Raw genomic sequence first — 19,514 nt, 5'->3', positions numbered from 1 at the left:
TTCACCGCACATTTATATACATACATGTAAACCATGTTTACATATTTTCACATATACATAAATGCATATTTATGTATACATATTTTTACACTCTCATACACATATTCATATGTAAATTTTTAAAGTAGTATTCTTTCACCCCCGTATCTCAGTTCACTGAAGTTTCTCATCCTGAATGGTCAAAATACAAAGCAGTTACGTTAGAACAGTAAGTTTCAGTTATTCAAAAAAAAAAGGAACACAATGAATGAGTTATTTGATAATTATGTATTGAAAAAGGAAGAACGGTGTAAACATATATGTACATATGTATGTAGTATTTATGTGTGTATGGGTGTATATACGTTTGTATATGTATGTATATTTATTTTTTATTTTGTATTTTTTTTTCCGTTTATTTTTTTTTCTTTTCTGCGTGTTAGAACACCAGAATCAGAGTAATATGAATTAGGTCTATATTTTGTTAAAGTAATTACGAACATATGTTTTTTTTCTTTTTTTCTTTGCACTTTTATGCAGGTACTACGTGTTGTAGTTTAAATTATTTGGTACACCTTACCCCATATACGGAAGAATAAATATGTTTATGCGTACTTTAGTAGTTATACATTTATATGTTATCCCGTACAAATCTTACAAATATTTATAAAATTTCATGCTGTCTAATTTTTTAACTCCATTATTTTATATCTTTGACCAAAGGTTGAATATACACACCCTACTATTTTAACATAATAAACATTTTTTTTTTTTTCAAAAAAATATTTTTATTACCTGCTAAAAATTTATTTAATTCCTAAGAAAATCAATAACCTTTCACTTTGTTAAAATAATATATAACTGTCATTAACTTATAATTAGAGTATTTTTTTTTTTTTCTATTCACAAAGACTCATTTATTTATGTAACTCATGCTACATACACTTAAAAAGAAGAAACCTTATTATACGTACGTAATATATATGATAAACATACACATATATGACATAAATATATATTATGAATGCATTTTTCTGAGAGCATTAGAGAACTTTTCTTTTTGCTCATATACAAAAATGAATATATTTTTTACAATAATGTAAAACATGCATTATTACAAAAATTTATTCTATTTTCATTTTTTCGTTTTTTTCAATTTTTTCATTTTTGTTCTTTTTGCAATTGACATATATAATAGCACAAATCTCTACTACAAAAAAAATATACATGCATATTTAAAAAACTTAATAATGATAACACATATATGTTCATAAATATATACAGGTATATAAACACAAACGCGTATATACAAATATATATAATATATATATATATATACACGTACATATGTAAACATATAAACCTTTTAAGTACATTTATGCAACATGAAATGTTTGCAATAAAATAGGTAAGATGAACTAATTTTTTAAAATGCAATTTTTCCATTTATTAATAAAATCTGCACAAGTAAATTCATCTGTACATATATATATATATACACACTTTTGGATACGGTGGAAAAAAAAAAAAAAAATACGTGCACGTAATAAATGAAAAGAACAATGCACAAAACGTAATAACTAGCGTAATATCTATCCTGTACGGAATATATACATTTGATCAACTTTCCCTTTTAATATTATCTTCCTCATTTTTTTTCTTATCGTCATTTTTTGAATTTTCCTTATCTTTTTCTTGCAGTTTGACCCCTTCCTTATTTTCATTCGTTTTATTCTTATTTTTATCATCATTGTCTTTTTTTTTATTTGCTTCTTCTTTTTCATCGTTTTCTTCATTTTTTTTATCCTTATCCTCTTTCATTCCGTTTTTCTTTTCATCTGTTGTTTTATCATCATCTTCTTTTTTATTTTCTTTTTCATCGTCCTTTTTTTTTTCTTTGCTCTCTTCTTTAGTATCCTCCTTGACCATTTTTCCTGTTTCTTCAGCTTCGCCATTTTCTTCTTTTTCCTCTTTTATGTTTTTTTCCTCCGTCTTTTCATGTTTTTCTTTTAACTCTCCTTTGTCATCAAGAAGTTTAAGGTTAACTTTACCCGCTTCATCAAACTTTTGTTTAAATAATTTGGCAGCTTCCGCAGTATTAAATTTTAATGCAAATTGCTCTATTTTTGGTTCTTCTGCAAAATCCTTTACTGTCCATGCATAAATTTTTTCACTTCCTGCATTTGGTACAAGTTTACAATAAGATTCGTTTGGATATATATAATGGTTAGCTACTACCTTTAAGGTTTTTTCTTGCCTTAAAAGAAATCTTATTATTCCTTTTTTCTTATGTAATAATAATTTCGATTCACCCAATCCTCTTTCCTTCCATTCACCATCTACCCATCTATACAATTTTGATCGTCCTGACCAATATAAACTTTCATCTTCTTCACCAGTTTTTATTTCTACTTCTTTTAATTCAATCTGTATGAACAGTTCATGAAAAACAGAAAAAAAAAAAGGAAAAAAAAAGGGAAACAAAAGAAAAAAAAAATTATATATGTTATTACACAAATATGTGTACTACCTATATAGGTAGCACAAAGTTCACCTAAAAAGGCTGGCTTTTCTAACGAACGTTCGTTTATACAATACAGTACCACACGAAATATCCAACATATTCGTAATGTATATATATTCATGTAGGTACTAATAATACGTACATTAGATTCATTCAACAATGAACATATCACATCTTATAAGCATAAAAGCGTTATATATGCAAATATTCAAATATTCAAATTTGCAAATGTACATAAAAGCATATATTATATACTTATATATATACATATATGAACAATCATTTGTACACAAACTTGTTAAATTTTTTTTTTTTTTTTTTACCTTTGGAGTATTCCAGTTTCCTGTGGTAACTTCCTCTTCTGGGTTATAGTCGTTTTTTTCGTCGTCCATGTTTAAAAAATGTACTGATTATGTATGTATTTATCAAATTAAAGGAAAAAGTTAAATTAACAATAAATAGAGTATCGTATATATATACACAACTTCAATAAACTTTACTATTTTTTCTATATATAGATAGTTATATTTTTTTTTTATGTTTTTATCAAGTTTAACAATTATTTTTCTCTAACACAAATTTTAAAAAAGTAATATATAAGGTGTTTAATTGAGAATACAAAAATGTCGTTAATTTATCTATTTTGAATAAATGCTTTTTTACTATTTTATTTGTATATACTATATGCACGCATTATATATATTTTTTTTTTATAATACTGTTTCGTTATATAGCTTATTATTATATTTATTTACGTAAGAGATTTAAGTTATCAGAAAAAAGTGTTCAATGCTGTAGTTTTACCCATATATAAATATATATATATGTACATATATGTTTATATATAAATGGTATTATTTAAATAAAAGTTTTTTTTTTAAGGTTTGTACGTTTAAAAGAAATATTTATAGGTGTATAACTAAATGAATAAATATATTCATATATCTGTTATATATATATATATACAAATATGTACATATTGTACATATATATTTATTTATATATGTATGTATATATTTGTATACAAATACGCTCATATAACATGTACTATACATCTTTTTATCCCTTTCCATAAATGTATATTGTAGGTGCTATATAAGGTTAGCTTTTCCTTTTAAGCCGTGTAAACAAAATGTTTAAAATTTAAAAAAAAGGGAAGAAAAAAAAAAAAAAAAAAAATTAAAACAAAGCGAAACAAAACAGTCCGTTTAGAACAAAATTATACATGTAAATTTATTTTTTTATCCTATTTCACATAACATTTATTTTAATTAGTGCCAAATATTTCCTACATATTGTATAACGTATCATCTATGTATCCTAACGTTATGTAGATTTGTGTTTAGTACCATTTCAGTTATATTTAAGAAGTATAAAGTAAATAATTACGCTAATTTTCCTGCGCGCATTAGATTTATATATATATATATATTTTTTTTTTTTTTTTTTTATTATATTAAGTAGGGCGTATATTCGTTCAAATTGTCCATATATGAATGTCCAGTGTTACACATATATATATATACATTTATATATTTATGTACTCATAGGTGCCTCTTTTAAAAATTATAATACCACCTTTTTTATACTGAAAATTAAAAATATCCGAATTTCGTTAATTATACCATCTCATTTAAATATTTCCATCTATATTTATAATGTGTATAATTTTGGTCAACATTTGCCCAATGGTTGTATTGCAAAGGAAATTTTTGTTAAAAAAAAAAAAAATATATACATATATATATATATATATATATATATATCACAGCATTTTAGCAAGATGAATTGTATAAATGTAGTTTAATTGGGAGGAATTTATTACCCTTTTTATTATTTTTGTTTTCTTAATTTTAAACGTAAGCGCATATTTGAAAGCACCTATTACTCTGTTTAGAAAATGTTCATAATTAGGTAAAAAATAAAAATAAAACAAAAGATAATATAAGAAAATGGGGAAACGCACCATCAACTCTAAGACATAAAAAGCACACATATGTCAATTCCATTTGCAATATAATGCTTATTTCTTTTTCCAAACAATTATGAGGCTAAAAAATTTGTGTACATCATTTAAGGGCATAATAATTTCCTCGAAAGAAATGAAATGCCCGTAATATAAAATGCGAACTTAATGTGTAAATATACATACATATATATCTATATGTATACAACTCACTTCCCACCCATACGAACATTTTAACAGCTGATTCTCATGATACATCATGATAAAATAATGTAGTTACTAATTTTATTGTGAGTAAATTAAAACAAAACTTATAATTATGAACATGTTTATGGAAGGCGTGCCCTATTGCATCATTACTTGTGTACGGTTTATTAACAAATGCACACAATTAAAAAATGAGTGAGTAAATAATATAAATGGACGTTCATGCCAACAAAAGAATGAACGGACAAAATGACAAAAAAAAAAAATATATAACGAATAAAACAAAACAAGACTTAATATACAGTGTTCTATTTTAATTAGCTTACTGCCTATGTGTTTAGCACAACGATGGCAGAAGGAGGATATGAAATTATTATTAGAAATACTTTCTCCTATTTTCATGAAATTGGTTATATTTCTTTATATTTTATTGAAAAGGATAAATTTAAATTTCGTTCCATAATAGTAAGTGTTACTCGCTTTTCCATTTTGCATTTAATTTTTTTCTTTTTTATCTTATTTTTCACTTCTTGCTGGAATAAATTAGCTCTGTTTATTTCACCTATTGTTCGAATTTATCATTGTTTTTTTTTTTTTTTTCTGATTTTTATTTTACTTTTCAACAGTTGGCTCTATTATATATAATTTTTTTTTATTTTGCTCGTTAACATTTTATTTTATTTGATATGCTTTCCCTTAATTTTTTTTGTTTTTCTTTTCTTTTCTTTTCTTTTTTTTATTCTGCTCATTTGGTATTTAGCAATTTTTTTTTTTTTTTTTTTTATTTTACTTTTCGTGAACGCATAAAAATCCAATATGGCGAATGAAGAATACAACAGAAAGATTAGCTGGGATGAAGATGGTTTCATTGGAATAAACGAAGATAACCTTAGTAGCATTAGGCACAATAATAGTGTCAATGAAAAGTCCAGCTTGTTAATTACAAATGAATGTAAAGATAGTTTTCTTATTGATGACTTTTCAAGAAGACCAAAAAATATGATGAGTGTATATTATGAAAATGATGACGAGGATAATATTTTTGGTGGGGGGGAAAACAGCTCGTTAAATAAAAATTTAAAAACGCTTAATTTGAGTGATATAAAAAAAAAGGGGGTAAAAAGTGATAGCAATAATTTAAATTATGGTAGTAATAACAGTAACGGTAGAAGTAGCAGTAATAACAATACTAGAAGTATCACTAATGGTGGTAGTAGTAGCAGTCCATTTCAAGGGCTCATGAGTAACGTGAATGACGCTCTTAACTTTGTCCCAAATAGTAGTACTATAACAAGTAATAAACTGGAAGACCCTGCAAATACAGATTGTTCGTCTAGTAATAATTACAACAGTAATAACAACAGTAATGTATATCATCACAATTCCTTTTTTGAAAAGGAATATAGTAACACAAATAATGTAGGAGAAAATAAAAACAATTATGAAAATTATGAACATAGTCTAAGCGGAAAAATGAACATAATCAATTTAAGCGAAAATATAAATGTAGATAATAAGGATAGCAATAATAACAACTCTTTTGATCTATTTCCCTTTTTTAAAAGCTTAAATAGTATTAGAACAAAATTATTATCATATTATGATTTAGATAATGATGTAGTAATATATAGGTGTATGTGTGCACTACTACCTTATTTTAATGTATATAAAACATATGACTTTATGAACAATTTTATTGATATAGAAAAGAATGAACATGAAATGGATGATAAAAATAGGGATAATGCAAATATTAACGAAACGGAAAATGATGATTATGATGATGAAAATGAAAATATAACAAAAATAAATAACATGAATAATAACTTTAATAATTATAACAACAAATTAAGTATTGAAAAAAACCCAGATATATATGCCTTTGTTTGGTTGAATATATTCATCTCCTTTGTAATTTTTTTTCTTTTCAACATAAAAAATATGTTTTTTAGTAACAGCATATATGTTGATAGTACTTCCACAGGTACTACTAGTAATGGTGGTGCAATATACGATGATACGCAGGATAGTGATGTGATAATTAATATGAAAAATTACATGAAGGAAAACAAATTGAACATTCTCTACAATTCATTACTTTTTATCTATTCATTTAACATTTTTATACCTGTACTTGTGCATGTAACTAACTATTTTGTTACAAAAAAAGTATATCCAATTAAATTGTCATTTCTTATTTCTTTAATGAGTTATAATAACATAATTTTATTACCAGTGATTTTTATTTACAAGTATTTAATTATAGAAACTACTTCAACATTTTTTTTTTGGTTTTTCACACTTTTACGATTTATTCTTTTTGTTTTTTATATGACTACATCCATATTTTATATATATAAATATGTCAACAAAATGTTGCGCATTCATTTTGAAAGTAATATTGTATATCTCAATTACGCTATTTTTTTATTTTCGTACATGTCCTTTTATCTCATATTAAAGAGTTACATACTCAATTATTTATAAAGGGAATCCAGCTTCCTGAGCATTTTTTTCGTAAATTATTGCGTTTGTATTTACATACGCATACAAATACACATATACATTTGTATGCATACTTAGACATCTACACAATTTTGTAGCCTTTTTTTTTTTTTTTTCAAGCCATATGCTTAAATTAAACAAATTCACGTATTTTGTTTTGCAATAGTGTATATGCAAGTTCTTTTAAAAGTAACACAATTCTTTACCCTCTTCCACCGTTGGCTTTGTTTATTTTAAGATTTCCATCTTTTATTTTGTATTTTACGTTTATCAGCTTTCATCTTTCAAAATAAATTTTACTCTTGTCATCTTTCTTTTTTTTTTTTTTTTTTTTTGTTCACATTATAACAGTTCATTAAATTTATAAAAGCAAGTTATTAATAAGATACATAAGTAAATTCTTCAATTTTTGCCAAAAAACTCTTTGACTTGACAAATTAGCAAAATTAAAAAAATAAATTAGGGGAACACATTTTGACACTAAAAACATAAGTAACATAATAAGTCAACAATAAAAATAACGTCAAAAACGCAGAAATACGATTAGTTTTATACAATCATAAGGATATATCTATACGTACATCTGTATATTTAACAAAAATGTGGATATGAATAAAATAAATACGTAAAGATACAAAAATACGTACACAAAATGTTCAAAAGGAATAAAAAGGGGAAAGCTTAAGTATCACACATATACGCGGTAAAAACATACGCGACAAAAATATACGCGGTAAAAACATACGCGGTAAAAACATACGCAGTAAAAACATACGCGGTAAAAACATACGCAGCAAAAATATATGCTACAGATATATATTCTGCAAAAACAAAAAAGGAACGGACTTAGGTGTGTACCTTTTTGTAATTATATGTCATCGTCATCAAAAAGATTTATTACTTCTTCACTTTCAACAACAATATCATAATTGTTGTAATACTTCCAATTATTGTACAATTTTATTAGTAAACATATAAAAGCACAAGACACGGAAAAAAGGAAAAAAGAAAAAATGAAAATAAGATAATTACTCCTTTCGAAACAGTAAATTTTATATGTAAATAAGTATAGAGGGATACACGAGTCATTCTGCTTATTACTATTCTCGAGCGACGTGTAAGATACTTCTCTTTTTTTTTTTTTTCGTTAAGTCGGTAATTTTTAATAACATTGTCAAGGTCAAAAAATCTGTAAAAAAGGCGAGCGTTATTAATATATACGCATATATACATAAAACACATATACATATATATATATGTACACCCGTAAATATAGAAACATACATGCACATAAATATATGAACATAATAAACACATATATATATATACATGCAATTTCTCAAATTCAACTGCTAGCACATTTTCTCAAGTATGATCGCGCTCATTGTATTCTTCCTTTTATATTACTTATCTACGTGAATATTCGTCTGAGAATCATTAACACTTTCTCCTGCTTCAGTAATGTCCCTTTGATCATATTCAAACAAGAAAGACTTGTTCACATTTTCTTCATGTACTTGTCCATTTCTTTGCCCTGATCCTATCATCACAATCTTGTCTTCCCCTTGCACCACTTTGTAACTGTTGTTGTTCTGTTCAATATTTGTACTATAAGTTGAAAAGATAAAGTTTAATTTTTTTTCATTTTGTTCACTCACATATATATTCGCACTTGGGGTAAATTTTAAAATAAAACTTTCCTCCATGTTCATCATATCTTCAGGTAATAAAAAAGATTTATGTATTTCAATATTTCCATATTTAATTATTTTCCTATTTCTTAAATCTGCATATTTCTTGTTATGCACCTCCAAGAACATTTCTTTTCCTTTTACTTCTCCCCAAAAAACTGCGTCAACCTAAAATGGGAAAAAAAAAAAAAATTGTGAATATGTATATGACAGTAAAAGATTAACTAAGTGTTTGGTGCCTGACTTGTTAATAACGTTAAAAGGGAACAATTAAGTACGAAGGAATATGAAGAAGTACGAAAAAGTATGAAAAAGTTTGTATAAGTATTGCGGTGATCGGCAAAATATGGCATAATGAGACATATAAGACCTAATACAGCCTAACAATGTCTAATAGGATGAAGTAGAATTTTCTCTCCCCCTCAATTTTTCAAGCATTACATAAAAGGAATAATTCTTATCCACAGGGACTGAATTGTGCGGGAAAATATCCAAGAGGATAGGGCCGCTCTTCTTAGTTTCTTGAAAAAACTCAAAAATTTCAAGCTCAAAATAAAAAGGGAAACTAAAATTTTTATTTATATTAACAGAATTTCCCATATAATCAAAGGAAAAGATCTGTAATATATAATCTCCTTTTTCTAAATATACACTAATATTTTCAAATATGTTCACAGTGTCATCTTGTAAGTTTACTTCCACCTTATTACTACATGAAATAGTCGTACTGTTCTTCATTAACTTTATTTCAAAACTGACTAGCGAAAAGTTGTAGCCAATATTTATCTTGAAATAGCTAGCCTGAAAAAAAATGGGAATAAAAAAGGGGAATTTAGACGGGAAAAAGGAAAAAAGAAAATATTAAAAAAACAGAGTTTAACAAAAAAAAGTACAAAAATAAACCCATTATAGGTATCATTATACACGTGTAAAATCTTGTTCATTCCCTCATATTCGAGCGCCTTTCAGCATATAATAAATAAATTAAAATAGGTACATATGTGTAGAAAGCCACACCTACATATATTTACGCTCATATATTGTATCAAAATGATCTCAGTTGTGGAAAACATGGCAAATCTGACAAATATGTAAAAGGCAAAACCGCTCAGTAAATTCGTTCAATATATCCGCTTAAAAAATCCTATTAGCAAATCCACTGAACAAATCTGCACGGCAAAGTTCCCCTCTGGTTACACTTCTAACCTTATTAATGGACAAGGGAAAGGAAAAAAGGTCCTTCATATTGACACTTTTCAAATTAACAATAGGTGAAGTTAAACGTGTGAGGCTGTACATGGACGACTTTTCATGTGTATAGTTTATACCTTCATACAACTTGGTCTTAACAGACAAGGTATTGAATAAATTTTTCAAATATTTATCTAGGTAATTAGCATATGAGAAATAATGTTCACTGTTATAAAAACTGAGGGGATGAAGACTTAAAATTATCTTGAAGTAATTACATTCATGATTATTTGTTTTTATTACCAGTTTAAAATTGTTGTCCACTTTGTATAAAATTAGCATATACTCTTCATTCTCATTTGAATGTAGCGGTGAAACGAAGGCATTACTATTACTACTGTTATTACGATTACTACTGTTATTATCATCATATTTATCCTTCTCATTATCATTCGAGGTGTTATTCTTAACATTAGACTTATTATCCATATCAGCCAGTACAACTTGAACGCTAAAATTGTTACGTACATTCAAAATAGCATTTACGTAGTTAGAAGCCACATTGTAAATGTTGCTCATCGTTTCACTACTGCTATTATTGTGGACACTACTATCGTAAGTTATGTTATTATTATATGCATTATTGTTATACGTACTATTACTATTACCATTATATGTATTATTGTAAGTACCCTCTTTGTACATATTTTCACCTCCCAGCTCATCTATAGGCATGCAGAAAATTTTCAAAATGTAACTCTCACCTGGAATTGTAAAAAATATTTCTTGTTGAAAATTATTAACATAATACTTGTCAAAAATTTGGAAATAGTTATTTTTAAATTTTGATGAAATAATATATTTACTTACATATGAATCATTTTCATTTATATTTACTAAATCTACTTTATTAAATAAAGTTTTATATGTGCTTATATTACACAACTCCTTTTCTAACAATTTCCCACTTAACCTATTACTCATATATGAACTAGCTAAAATTTTATCCCCTATTATTGCACCCTTCTCAGGCAAAATTACTAATATAATAAGATCAAATATAGCATTTTGTAATGTATTTTTATTTTCTTTTAATTGTGGAAAAGACAGAATTACTTCGTACTCTCCTTTTCCCAAATTGGTATTAATAACATTCCTATTTTCACTAAAAATGTTAAAATAAAAATCCTCTGATGTTACACTTACGCGGAATGGATAAATAAAAAAATGAAAATGCGGCTTTATTTCGATGTACACCTTGGTACTCTCCTCTACACTAATGTGATAAATTTTGTACCTATTACTGCTGCTGCTACTGCTGCCGTTACTGCTACTGCTACTACTGCTGCTTCTACTACCACTACCGGTCCACGGTTGCGTTACTACACCCTGGGCGACTTCATTAGCACTTACCGCACTGGTTGAACCATCGGAATGCATGTCATTCACTTTCGGACCACCCCCTATGCATATACAATATCTCTCATAAATTAACGTATTCCTTGAGTCCCTCTTTACAGTTATCTGCATACTATCATCAGAATGAGTTTCAAAAATATTGTTATTTATGACCTCTTTTAAAAAAAAAGTTAACCGATGTAGTTTTTTTTTGCTTTCATAAAATATATCTTTTCTTCCATCACATTTTAGTTCTTTATCAAAATAAAAATAAATTTCATTTTTCAAAATAGTATCACTAATAGCATCATCGGCAGGGGGTTCTTCAGTCTTCCCATTATTATAATGTGTTAATGACTGTCCTCCATATTTATATCTTTTAAGATAATTCTTCCCCATGTTTTTATCATCATCTTGATAATTCCATATTACACTCAAATTAATGAAAAAGGGAGATGTACTTTGTTCATATTTAAATATATACAAGCCTTTTTTTAACCAGGTTGATATATATATGTGTTTATTTGAGAAAGACATAATTTCCTCCGAATGGGATAAAACATGCTCCTTATTCATTTCATCAAATGTTACTCCGTATCCTTCCTCTAATTTGTTATCACTATTTAAATATTTATAAATTTTCAATGATATATCGTTATTTTCCCTGTACATGTACATATTAAAAAAAACACTATGTTCAGCCAAGAAAAGCGTTGTACTATTATTAATAATTTTTAGATTATAATCCACGCTTTGGCTACCAATAGTAACTGTGTTTGAGTTTCTAAATGATATTGTCGAAGTGTGTTTGTTGCTCCAGTCATCATTTCTGACACCGCTATCGTTGCGTCTGACCACCCCCATATCTTCGTCTTTGTTACGTTCGCTATTGCCCATGCCCCTAGCATACGCGAAGCTTTTTAGCAATATGCTATTTAGAAGTAAGGGCATACTGATTTCACCAAAGTTTAAACCTGAAAAAGCAGCTTGCTTGTATGTTCCTCCCTCATTGGTATAGATAATATTCAAATAGGCATAGGGGCAATAATCATTTTTTAATTTTTCATTTATATCTTCATATAGGTCTATATACAACTTAAAAACTTTTACACTATTATTCAAAATTGTCATAGTTAGCAAAATTTTATTTTTATACGTATAACTATGATGCATTAACAAATCATCTGTGCCTTCTTGAATGGTCATTTTATAAGGTAAGAAATTTTTATGAAAAACAAGTTCCAGTTTTAGCAAAAAAGCAATATTATTTAAATGTGACACTTGAGGTAAAATTAAATTTTTTGTCGTTCTTTTACTTGGAAAAAGAAAAAGAAAATTTCTTTTAAAAAGATGATATGCGTATTCATTTTGAAAAAAAAAAAAGTTTTTCCCCTTTTGCTTTAATTCTATTTTGCTGTTATTAGTTGCACTAAAGGAGCTAAGGTCATATTCAGAATTGTCTCCATTTTCGTTCGATGATAAGTAGTTCTTGAATTGGGCATCTTTACCATTTCCATCGCTACTGCTGCCACTACTACTATCAGTTTGGCCATCAAATACACATTTTTCTAAAGCACTCAGTTGGTAGATATATATTTGTAAATAAAAAAAAGAAGCATCTGTTTCTTTATCATTTGGCACGTTAAACTCGAAAATGATTTCATATTCTCCCCTAGTAAATGATTCAATATATAAATGGTTATACCCTTCATATATTTTATTTTTATTTTGATCTAATAAATAAATATAAATATAATTTTGTGTAAAGCAATTTATTTTTATGATTGAATTTTCTTGAACACATATCGTAAGAATATGTTTTTTGTAATCTGGAACGTAGCAAAAGTTACTAAAGGCGTAGGAGTCATATCCTATTATAAGACTTGGTATATAATTAATTTTTTGAATCATCTTTTTATAATCCTCTGTACCATCCAATGATACTGTTATAGACCCTTTTAAAAAATCAATATCTACAAAAAAATAACCACATAATTTTCTATTCTCGTAATGTAAATTTGATGCCAACAAATATATAGTAAAAGGGTTTTTATACTTAAGCATATATTTCACTATGCTTCTTGAGTTTCGATATATATAATAATAACTGTCCTCCCCTATAAATTCTACTATTACTAAAAAAATATCAACAAACAATGAGTTGTTTACAATAACAACCAACTCGTCTACTTGTTCTTCAATGCTCTTTTCGTATAATATTACAAAATCGTCTTGCTCAAAGAGGGGATTGTTCATCATCCACTTTTTCTCGTAAATATTACTATACGTTTTTTGCACTTCTGACGTCAGATCGTCATTCTGCCTTGCGTAGCTGGATGCACTGTTTGAGGTTCTCTCGGGGGTGGCTTCACCAGACACGTCGACTCTCGATGCAGTAGTGCCTCCTAAACCGCCAACTACGCTTCCTCTTCCACTTTGGCTCCTATTTTCCGCTCTCAAGTGGTAGTAAAACAAATCGGTAAGTGCATTCATGCTACTGTCACACGTATGTTTTTCCTCATACATGAGCAAGGGATAAAGGACTAAATTAATTTCGTTTGGATCACAAATTACATTATAACCATTAACAATAATCTTCAATTCGTATTCCCCTTTTGGTACGACACAGTTGATGTATAAAATATTTTGTAAAGAAAAATTTTTAAACTTATGATTCGCATCCTTCTTGTTCACCTCAAATGTATCATTGAAATGTTTATGTAAAAAAGTAGCACTGTCTCTTGTTATATAACTAAACAGACTGTAATCATTTATATTGTTCAAATAATAAGTATTACAAACAGTTTGAGATGACCCTTTTTTTAGCAAATTTACATATATACTTTCCGACTTAGAAATAAGGCTGAAATTAAACAAAGACTCCTCACTCACATGTAAACCAACCTTATGTTCTTCTTCGAATAAATTAATTGGATCAAAATTTAAAATGAATGTATCGTTTATTTCTATCACTCTTCCGTAAATTATGAAATCAACATTCTCTGCTACGTGGTTACTATTATCTGCTTTCTTTTTATCATCGTCGATGCACTTTCCGCCATTCTGTGAGCACTTATTTTTACCCGACGGAGTAACCACTAAACCGGTAAAATGTTCGTCATTCTCCCCTACTTGAATAATCTGATGGGGGAAAAAAGTATTATGAACGCATTCTTTATAAAATTGTTCTTTCATGTAGTCATTAATTGTGTAATTTTTTGAGTTGTTCACAATAGAGTATTCAAGGTTAAAATGGACAACCTCGTTAGGGCGTATCGTATCGCTAGAGGTGCTCGTATGGCCACTTCCTCGATCAGAATTCGAAATGTCATAATTGCTGTAACTTCCGTAAATGCTGTCATTGCCGTAGGTGCTGTGACTGCTGTATATGGTGTACACGATGTCGAACTTATATATGTTATTATTCTCCATTAATGTGTGTAAAAACACGCCATTTTTTGTTTTGCTACTCTTAATGCAACCTTCTTTGCACTCTTTATGGGAAAATGAATATTTTAATATACTCTCTGTTGTCATATTGTGCATATAATTTTTACCTAATTTTATTTTTTTTAAGTCCATAGAAAAGTTTTTTCCCTGTTCTATCCCTTGTGTTAGAAGAGAGAAGAAACTTATATTACAATGTTTGTTAAAATCGACAAAAAATAAAACACTATATATTACAATTATTTTGTTCCCCTTCGAGTCCACATAAAAATTGTCAGCTTCTCTTACGTTGAACTTATAGTCTTCATTAGATGCGTAATAATAATTTTCCTTTATTATAATGTAACTATTGTTATTTAGAGGAAGTCTATTTTGTTTTATCCCATTTTTTGATTCATCAACCATTGTTATATCGTCATTTTTCTTTTCATCAACAGATGGCACCTGACCACTACCTCTTTCTCCTCCCCTACCAACATGTCCAACTATGTTTACATCAATTGTTACATTTATGTACGTGTCAAAGCTCTGCACATAATTTGAATGCACAGTAAAATAAAAAGTCCTCTGTTCCTTTGCATCTATACACTTATCATACTCAATGGACGTTACAAATTTTATTTCATTTTCTACTGATTCTTTCTTTAATAATAGAAAACTCCTATGTCTGTACTCGTACAATTCTACCTCTTTTACATATATACTATACAAGTTAAAATTTACAAAAAAACTATCATTCAAGTGTTCGAAGTATATATAATTAACACCCCACCTTATTGAATAAGTACCTGATACGTTCATGTCAAATAATAGATTACAGTACTGAGGAGTATTCAAATAAAAGGGGAGAATATTCTTAAAAGCTTTTCCTGCTTCACTGTAATTTTCACTAAGTTTTCTTTCATTTTTTTTTTCAATAGGAAACATGGAATAGAACAAAATAAAGTAAAGTAATACATCAATGAGGAGAGAAATTTTTTTCCTTTTCTTTCGTCTTTCCATTATTATTACCTTATTCTTTAATGTTTTCGTTTTTTTAATAACCTCTTTTTAATAGCCTCTTTCGGGGTTAATTCAAACTACCATATGTAAGGGGATATGGAAGCTAAATATGTTAGCAACTAAGCAGATATATCACATGTTTATACTTAGAGAGCTCTCTTTGAGCTTCATGTTGTTCATGCCTTTGTTCTATTCACTCGTATGCAACACATTTGTATACTCTACTTTTTTATTTTCTCCACCCCTTACGAACTTCCTATAAAAATAGTGGAGCGATTATATAGGTTAAAGTTTTTTTTTTCCTTCTTTTTTCCTTCTTTTTTCCTTCTCTTTTCCTTCGTTTTTTCTTTTGTTTTTTTCCTTCTTTTTACCCTCTCTTTTGTTTCGTTTTTTCTTTTTTTTTTTTTTTTTTTTTTTTTTTTTTTTTTTTTTTTTTTTTTTTTTTTTTTTTTCATTTTTTCCGTATTTGTTTGCTTATCTTACGTTCGCCCATGCTAAGCCGCTAATATCTTGATACCTTCCCCTCGCATAGCGCAAAGGTCGTTGTTTGAACAAAAAAAAAAAAAAAAAAACTAAAGTAAAATGGATGTACCAAAGTTGTGCAAATAAGAACGCACTATTCCTGTATACATATATTCACACTTACATACATATGTATATATACATATATATGTGGGAATTCCCGAATGATATATTTTTCCCTTTTTTTCTTGTAAACCCCAGAGAAGCACGAAGTGATGTAACCTACCAACTGTTAGTAAAGAAATGTATTTCTTGGCCTTTTCAATTTTTTCTCTTTTCCGAAATATTATAATTGTGTAATTATATAACTGTATGACTGTATAACTGTATGGCTGTATGACTGTATGGCTGTATGACTGTATGGCTGTATAATTATATGGCTGTATAACTGTATGGCTGTATAACTGTATGGCTGTAAAACTGTATGGCTGTAAAACTGTATAACTGTATAATTACTGCTTCTTCATCTGTTACAGCTTTTTGCTAGTGCCATGTCAAGTGGCAACTCCCCTACGTACGTACGTATTTAAGCATTCATGTATGTACTTATGCGATGTATGTACTTATGCGATGTATGTACTTATGCGATGTATGTACTTATGCGATGTATGTACTTATACGATGTATGTGCTTATACGATGTATGTACTTATGCGATGTATGTACTTATGCGATGTATGTACTTATACGATGTATGTACTTATACGATGTATGTACTTACGCATGTATGCACGTTTTAATGTATATATATGGTAGTGCAATGATAAGGGTAAAATATATATTCTTGAAGGAATAACAAGATAGCGCACCAATGCACATATTCAAACTTGCCTTATTTTATTTTATTTTATTTTTTTTTTTTTTTAAATACACTTGACGAGGAGCCCAAGCGGACATGGCTGTGTTCATACAAATTTAAGAGAAAATAAAAAAAAAAAAATAAAAATTTGGCAAAAATAAAGCAGAAATAGAGTAAAAATAGAATAAAAATAAAGTAATATGAGGTAAAAAAAAAAAAAAAAAGATTAATTAACAAATACGCAAGCGCATAATTGAACAAATAAATGATCAAATGATCTAATATTCAAATAATTCTCTGAACAAATAAGCGAATAAATTTTTCAACGAATGGGCACATAACCTTCGGAACGGATAAGCAGTTCTCAGTTATCGCAATCGAATGAGTCCAATTGTAAAACAATTTGTTAGGTCCATTCTTCGCTGATGAATCATCGTACGTGCAGATCTGTTCAAAAAATATTTGACGACGTCACTTTCAACAAAGTAGACAGGTTTTTTTTTTTTTAAAGAGAAAAAAAAATCCCAAATGAGCATAATTATATGTATATGCACATATAAATATATGTGTGTATAAATATTATACATACATATACTTATGTACACATATTGATAAGAATGTATAGCAGGCTAGAGGATTACATTTGTACTATTTTGCCTCAAGCATAATGACGCCTTTTCATCACGTATTAAAATTTTAATTGCTTCTTTCTTCTTTTTCAGAAAAAAACTAAGATTTGACAACAAGAAGCTAAATTTTTTTTTCGAGAATGGCATATTAAATTATAGCTTGGTCGAAATAATAGGAGGTTCAGGAAGTGGGAAAACACAATTCGCCTTAACATTATGTGCAGAACAACTTTTAAAAACATTTGAAGAGAAGAAAGAAAATATCGTTTTTTATATTTATATTAATAGAATATTTCCAATGCACAGACTTACAGAAATAGTGGAAAAGAAGTTAGAGCAGAAGAAGCAGGTTAGTAATATTGTGTATAATAGTAACAGCTACGGTGTTGCATGTGTAGAAAACTTTGTTGATAGTAATGAAGATTATTTAAATGCACCCAATGTTAGTAAACTAAGTGGCGACAATTTTATAGACTCTGAAAAAAATCATTTGTTTGATGAAGAGATGCTTAATCAAAAGGGAGTAGAAGCGTCAAAAAAACCGCAGAGTTACGGCCGCTCATCATCTTTTGATGAAAAAAGAAAGAACATGGCTCGAAATGTACTGCAAAATTTATATATTCAAAAAATTAACGACGAAACAGATTTCTTTATTTTATTTGAGAAAGAAATATATTACATTTTAAAATATTATAAAATATCTTTACTTGTAATTGATTCATTTAATTCTATATTCAATGGAAATGAAAAAATTGATAGCTATAAAAAACATCAGCTTTTTATTAAATTTTCTTTAATTTTAAAAAAAATTTCATATGAGAATGATTTTTTTGTACTACTAATTAATAGTTCGCAAATAAAAAAAGCATACAACTCTGATTTTGCATTCGACTTTTCTGATTACATTGTTAGTTTATCTTGCTCCAACACAATTATAATTCTAAAAAGAACGAAGAAAAAGAATCAAACAGTACGAAAAATGACAGTTAAGTGCTCTGAGTTCTTAAGCAAGTATAAATCCCTAAACTTTGAAATTACAGATTCTGGATTTACGGTTGTCTGACCCGCATCTTTTGTTGTTAACATGTATTCCTCATAATGTTTCTTAACCTTTTCGTGTATTTTACCTTCACCACGTGGAACCAACCGTTCACGCGATGATATGGAACACCGCATAAGTTCATATATATATATATATATATATATACATATGGATGTACATATGTATATATGTGTATATGTGTATATGTGTATGTGTATATATGTGTACGCACACCTGCATCATATCCCATTAGTTTTATTTCTTTACTCTTAGCAATTTAACATTATTTTTGCGTAGAAATTAGAACTTCTTTCTTCCGCACTCCCGTCAAACAACTGCCTTACGATTTTATGTCCTCCCCCTTGAAGTGAATGAAGGGATAAACACGCATACACGTGCACAACACATATACATGAACGCACATATGAGCAAGTGTGTTTGTTTGTGTAAATGCGCTTCACGCGGTATACACATACGTACCTATATAAGTACGTATGTATACATATACGTATATCTATATATATATATATATATATATATATATACATACGTGTAGTGCATCTGCAACGGCAACAATATTTTTTAAATTTAGAGGCTTTTATCATATGAGGTT

At 28.0% G+C, this 19,514-nt stretch overlaps 4 protein-coding genes across 4 annotated transcripts; 2 read left to right on the top strand and 2 right to left on the bottom strand.

Moving 5' to 3' along the window:
* Nucleotides 1-1,599: 1,599 nt before the first annotated feature.
* Nucleotides 1,600-2,895, bottom strand: MKS88_001507 (ran-specific GTPase-activating protein 1; the record flags this gene model as incomplete). The annotated part of the gene is made up of 2 exons (XM_067214437.1): nucleotides 1,600-2,406; nucleotides 2,827-2,895. 2 exons carry the CDS (start codon nucleotides 2,893-2,895, stop codon nucleotides 1,600-1,602), a joined length of 876 nt encoding a protein of 291 aa, XP_067074873.1.
* A 2,597-nt stretch (nucleotides 2,896-5,492) lies between these two features.
* Nucleotides 5,493-7,562, top strand: MKS88_001506 (uncharacterized protein; the record flags this gene model as incomplete). Its single annotated transcript, XM_067214436.1, has 2 exons — nucleotides 5,493-6,818; nucleotides 7,533-7,562. 2 exons carry the CDS (start codon nucleotides 5,493-5,495, stop codon nucleotides 7,560-7,562), a joined length of 1,356 nt encoding a protein of 451 aa, XP_067074872.1.
* Nucleotides 7,563-8,049: 487 nt separating this feature from the next.
* On the bottom strand, nucleotides 8,050-15,910 carry MKS88_001505 (uncharacterized protein; the record flags this gene model as incomplete). The annotated part of the gene is made up of 5 exons (XM_067214435.1): nucleotides 8,050-8,121; nucleotides 8,283-8,370; nucleotides 8,589-9,040; nucleotides 9,314-9,673; nucleotides 10,079-15,910. The coding sequence occupies 5 exons, from the start codon at nucleotides 15,908-15,910 to the stop codon at nucleotides 8,050-8,052; spliced, it is 6,804 nt and encodes a 2,267-aa protein (XP_067074871.1).
* A 1,701-nt stretch (nucleotides 15,911-17,611) lies between these two features.
* Nucleotides 17,612-18,922, top strand: MKS88_001504 (uncharacterized protein; the record flags this gene model as incomplete). The annotated part of the gene is made up of 2 exons (XM_067214434.1): nucleotides 17,612-17,640; nucleotides 17,953-18,922. The coding sequence occupies 2 exons, from the start codon at nucleotides 17,612-17,614 to the stop codon at nucleotides 18,920-18,922; spliced, it is 999 nt and encodes a 332-aa protein (XP_067074870.1).
* Nucleotides 18,923-19,514: the final 592 nt, after the last annotated feature.

The sequence above is a fragment of the Plasmodium brasilianum genome, chromosome 5, assembly GCF_023973825.1.
Source record: "Plasmodium brasilianum strain Bolivian I chromosome 5, whole genome shotgun sequence".
In the NCBI taxonomy this organism is placed as follows: domain Eukaryota; phylum Apicomplexa; class Aconoidasida; order Haemosporida; family Plasmodiidae; genus Plasmodium; species Plasmodium brasilianum.
Note: the sequence above shows the minus strand (reverse complement) of the source record. Positions and strands in the feature narration are given on the sequence as shown.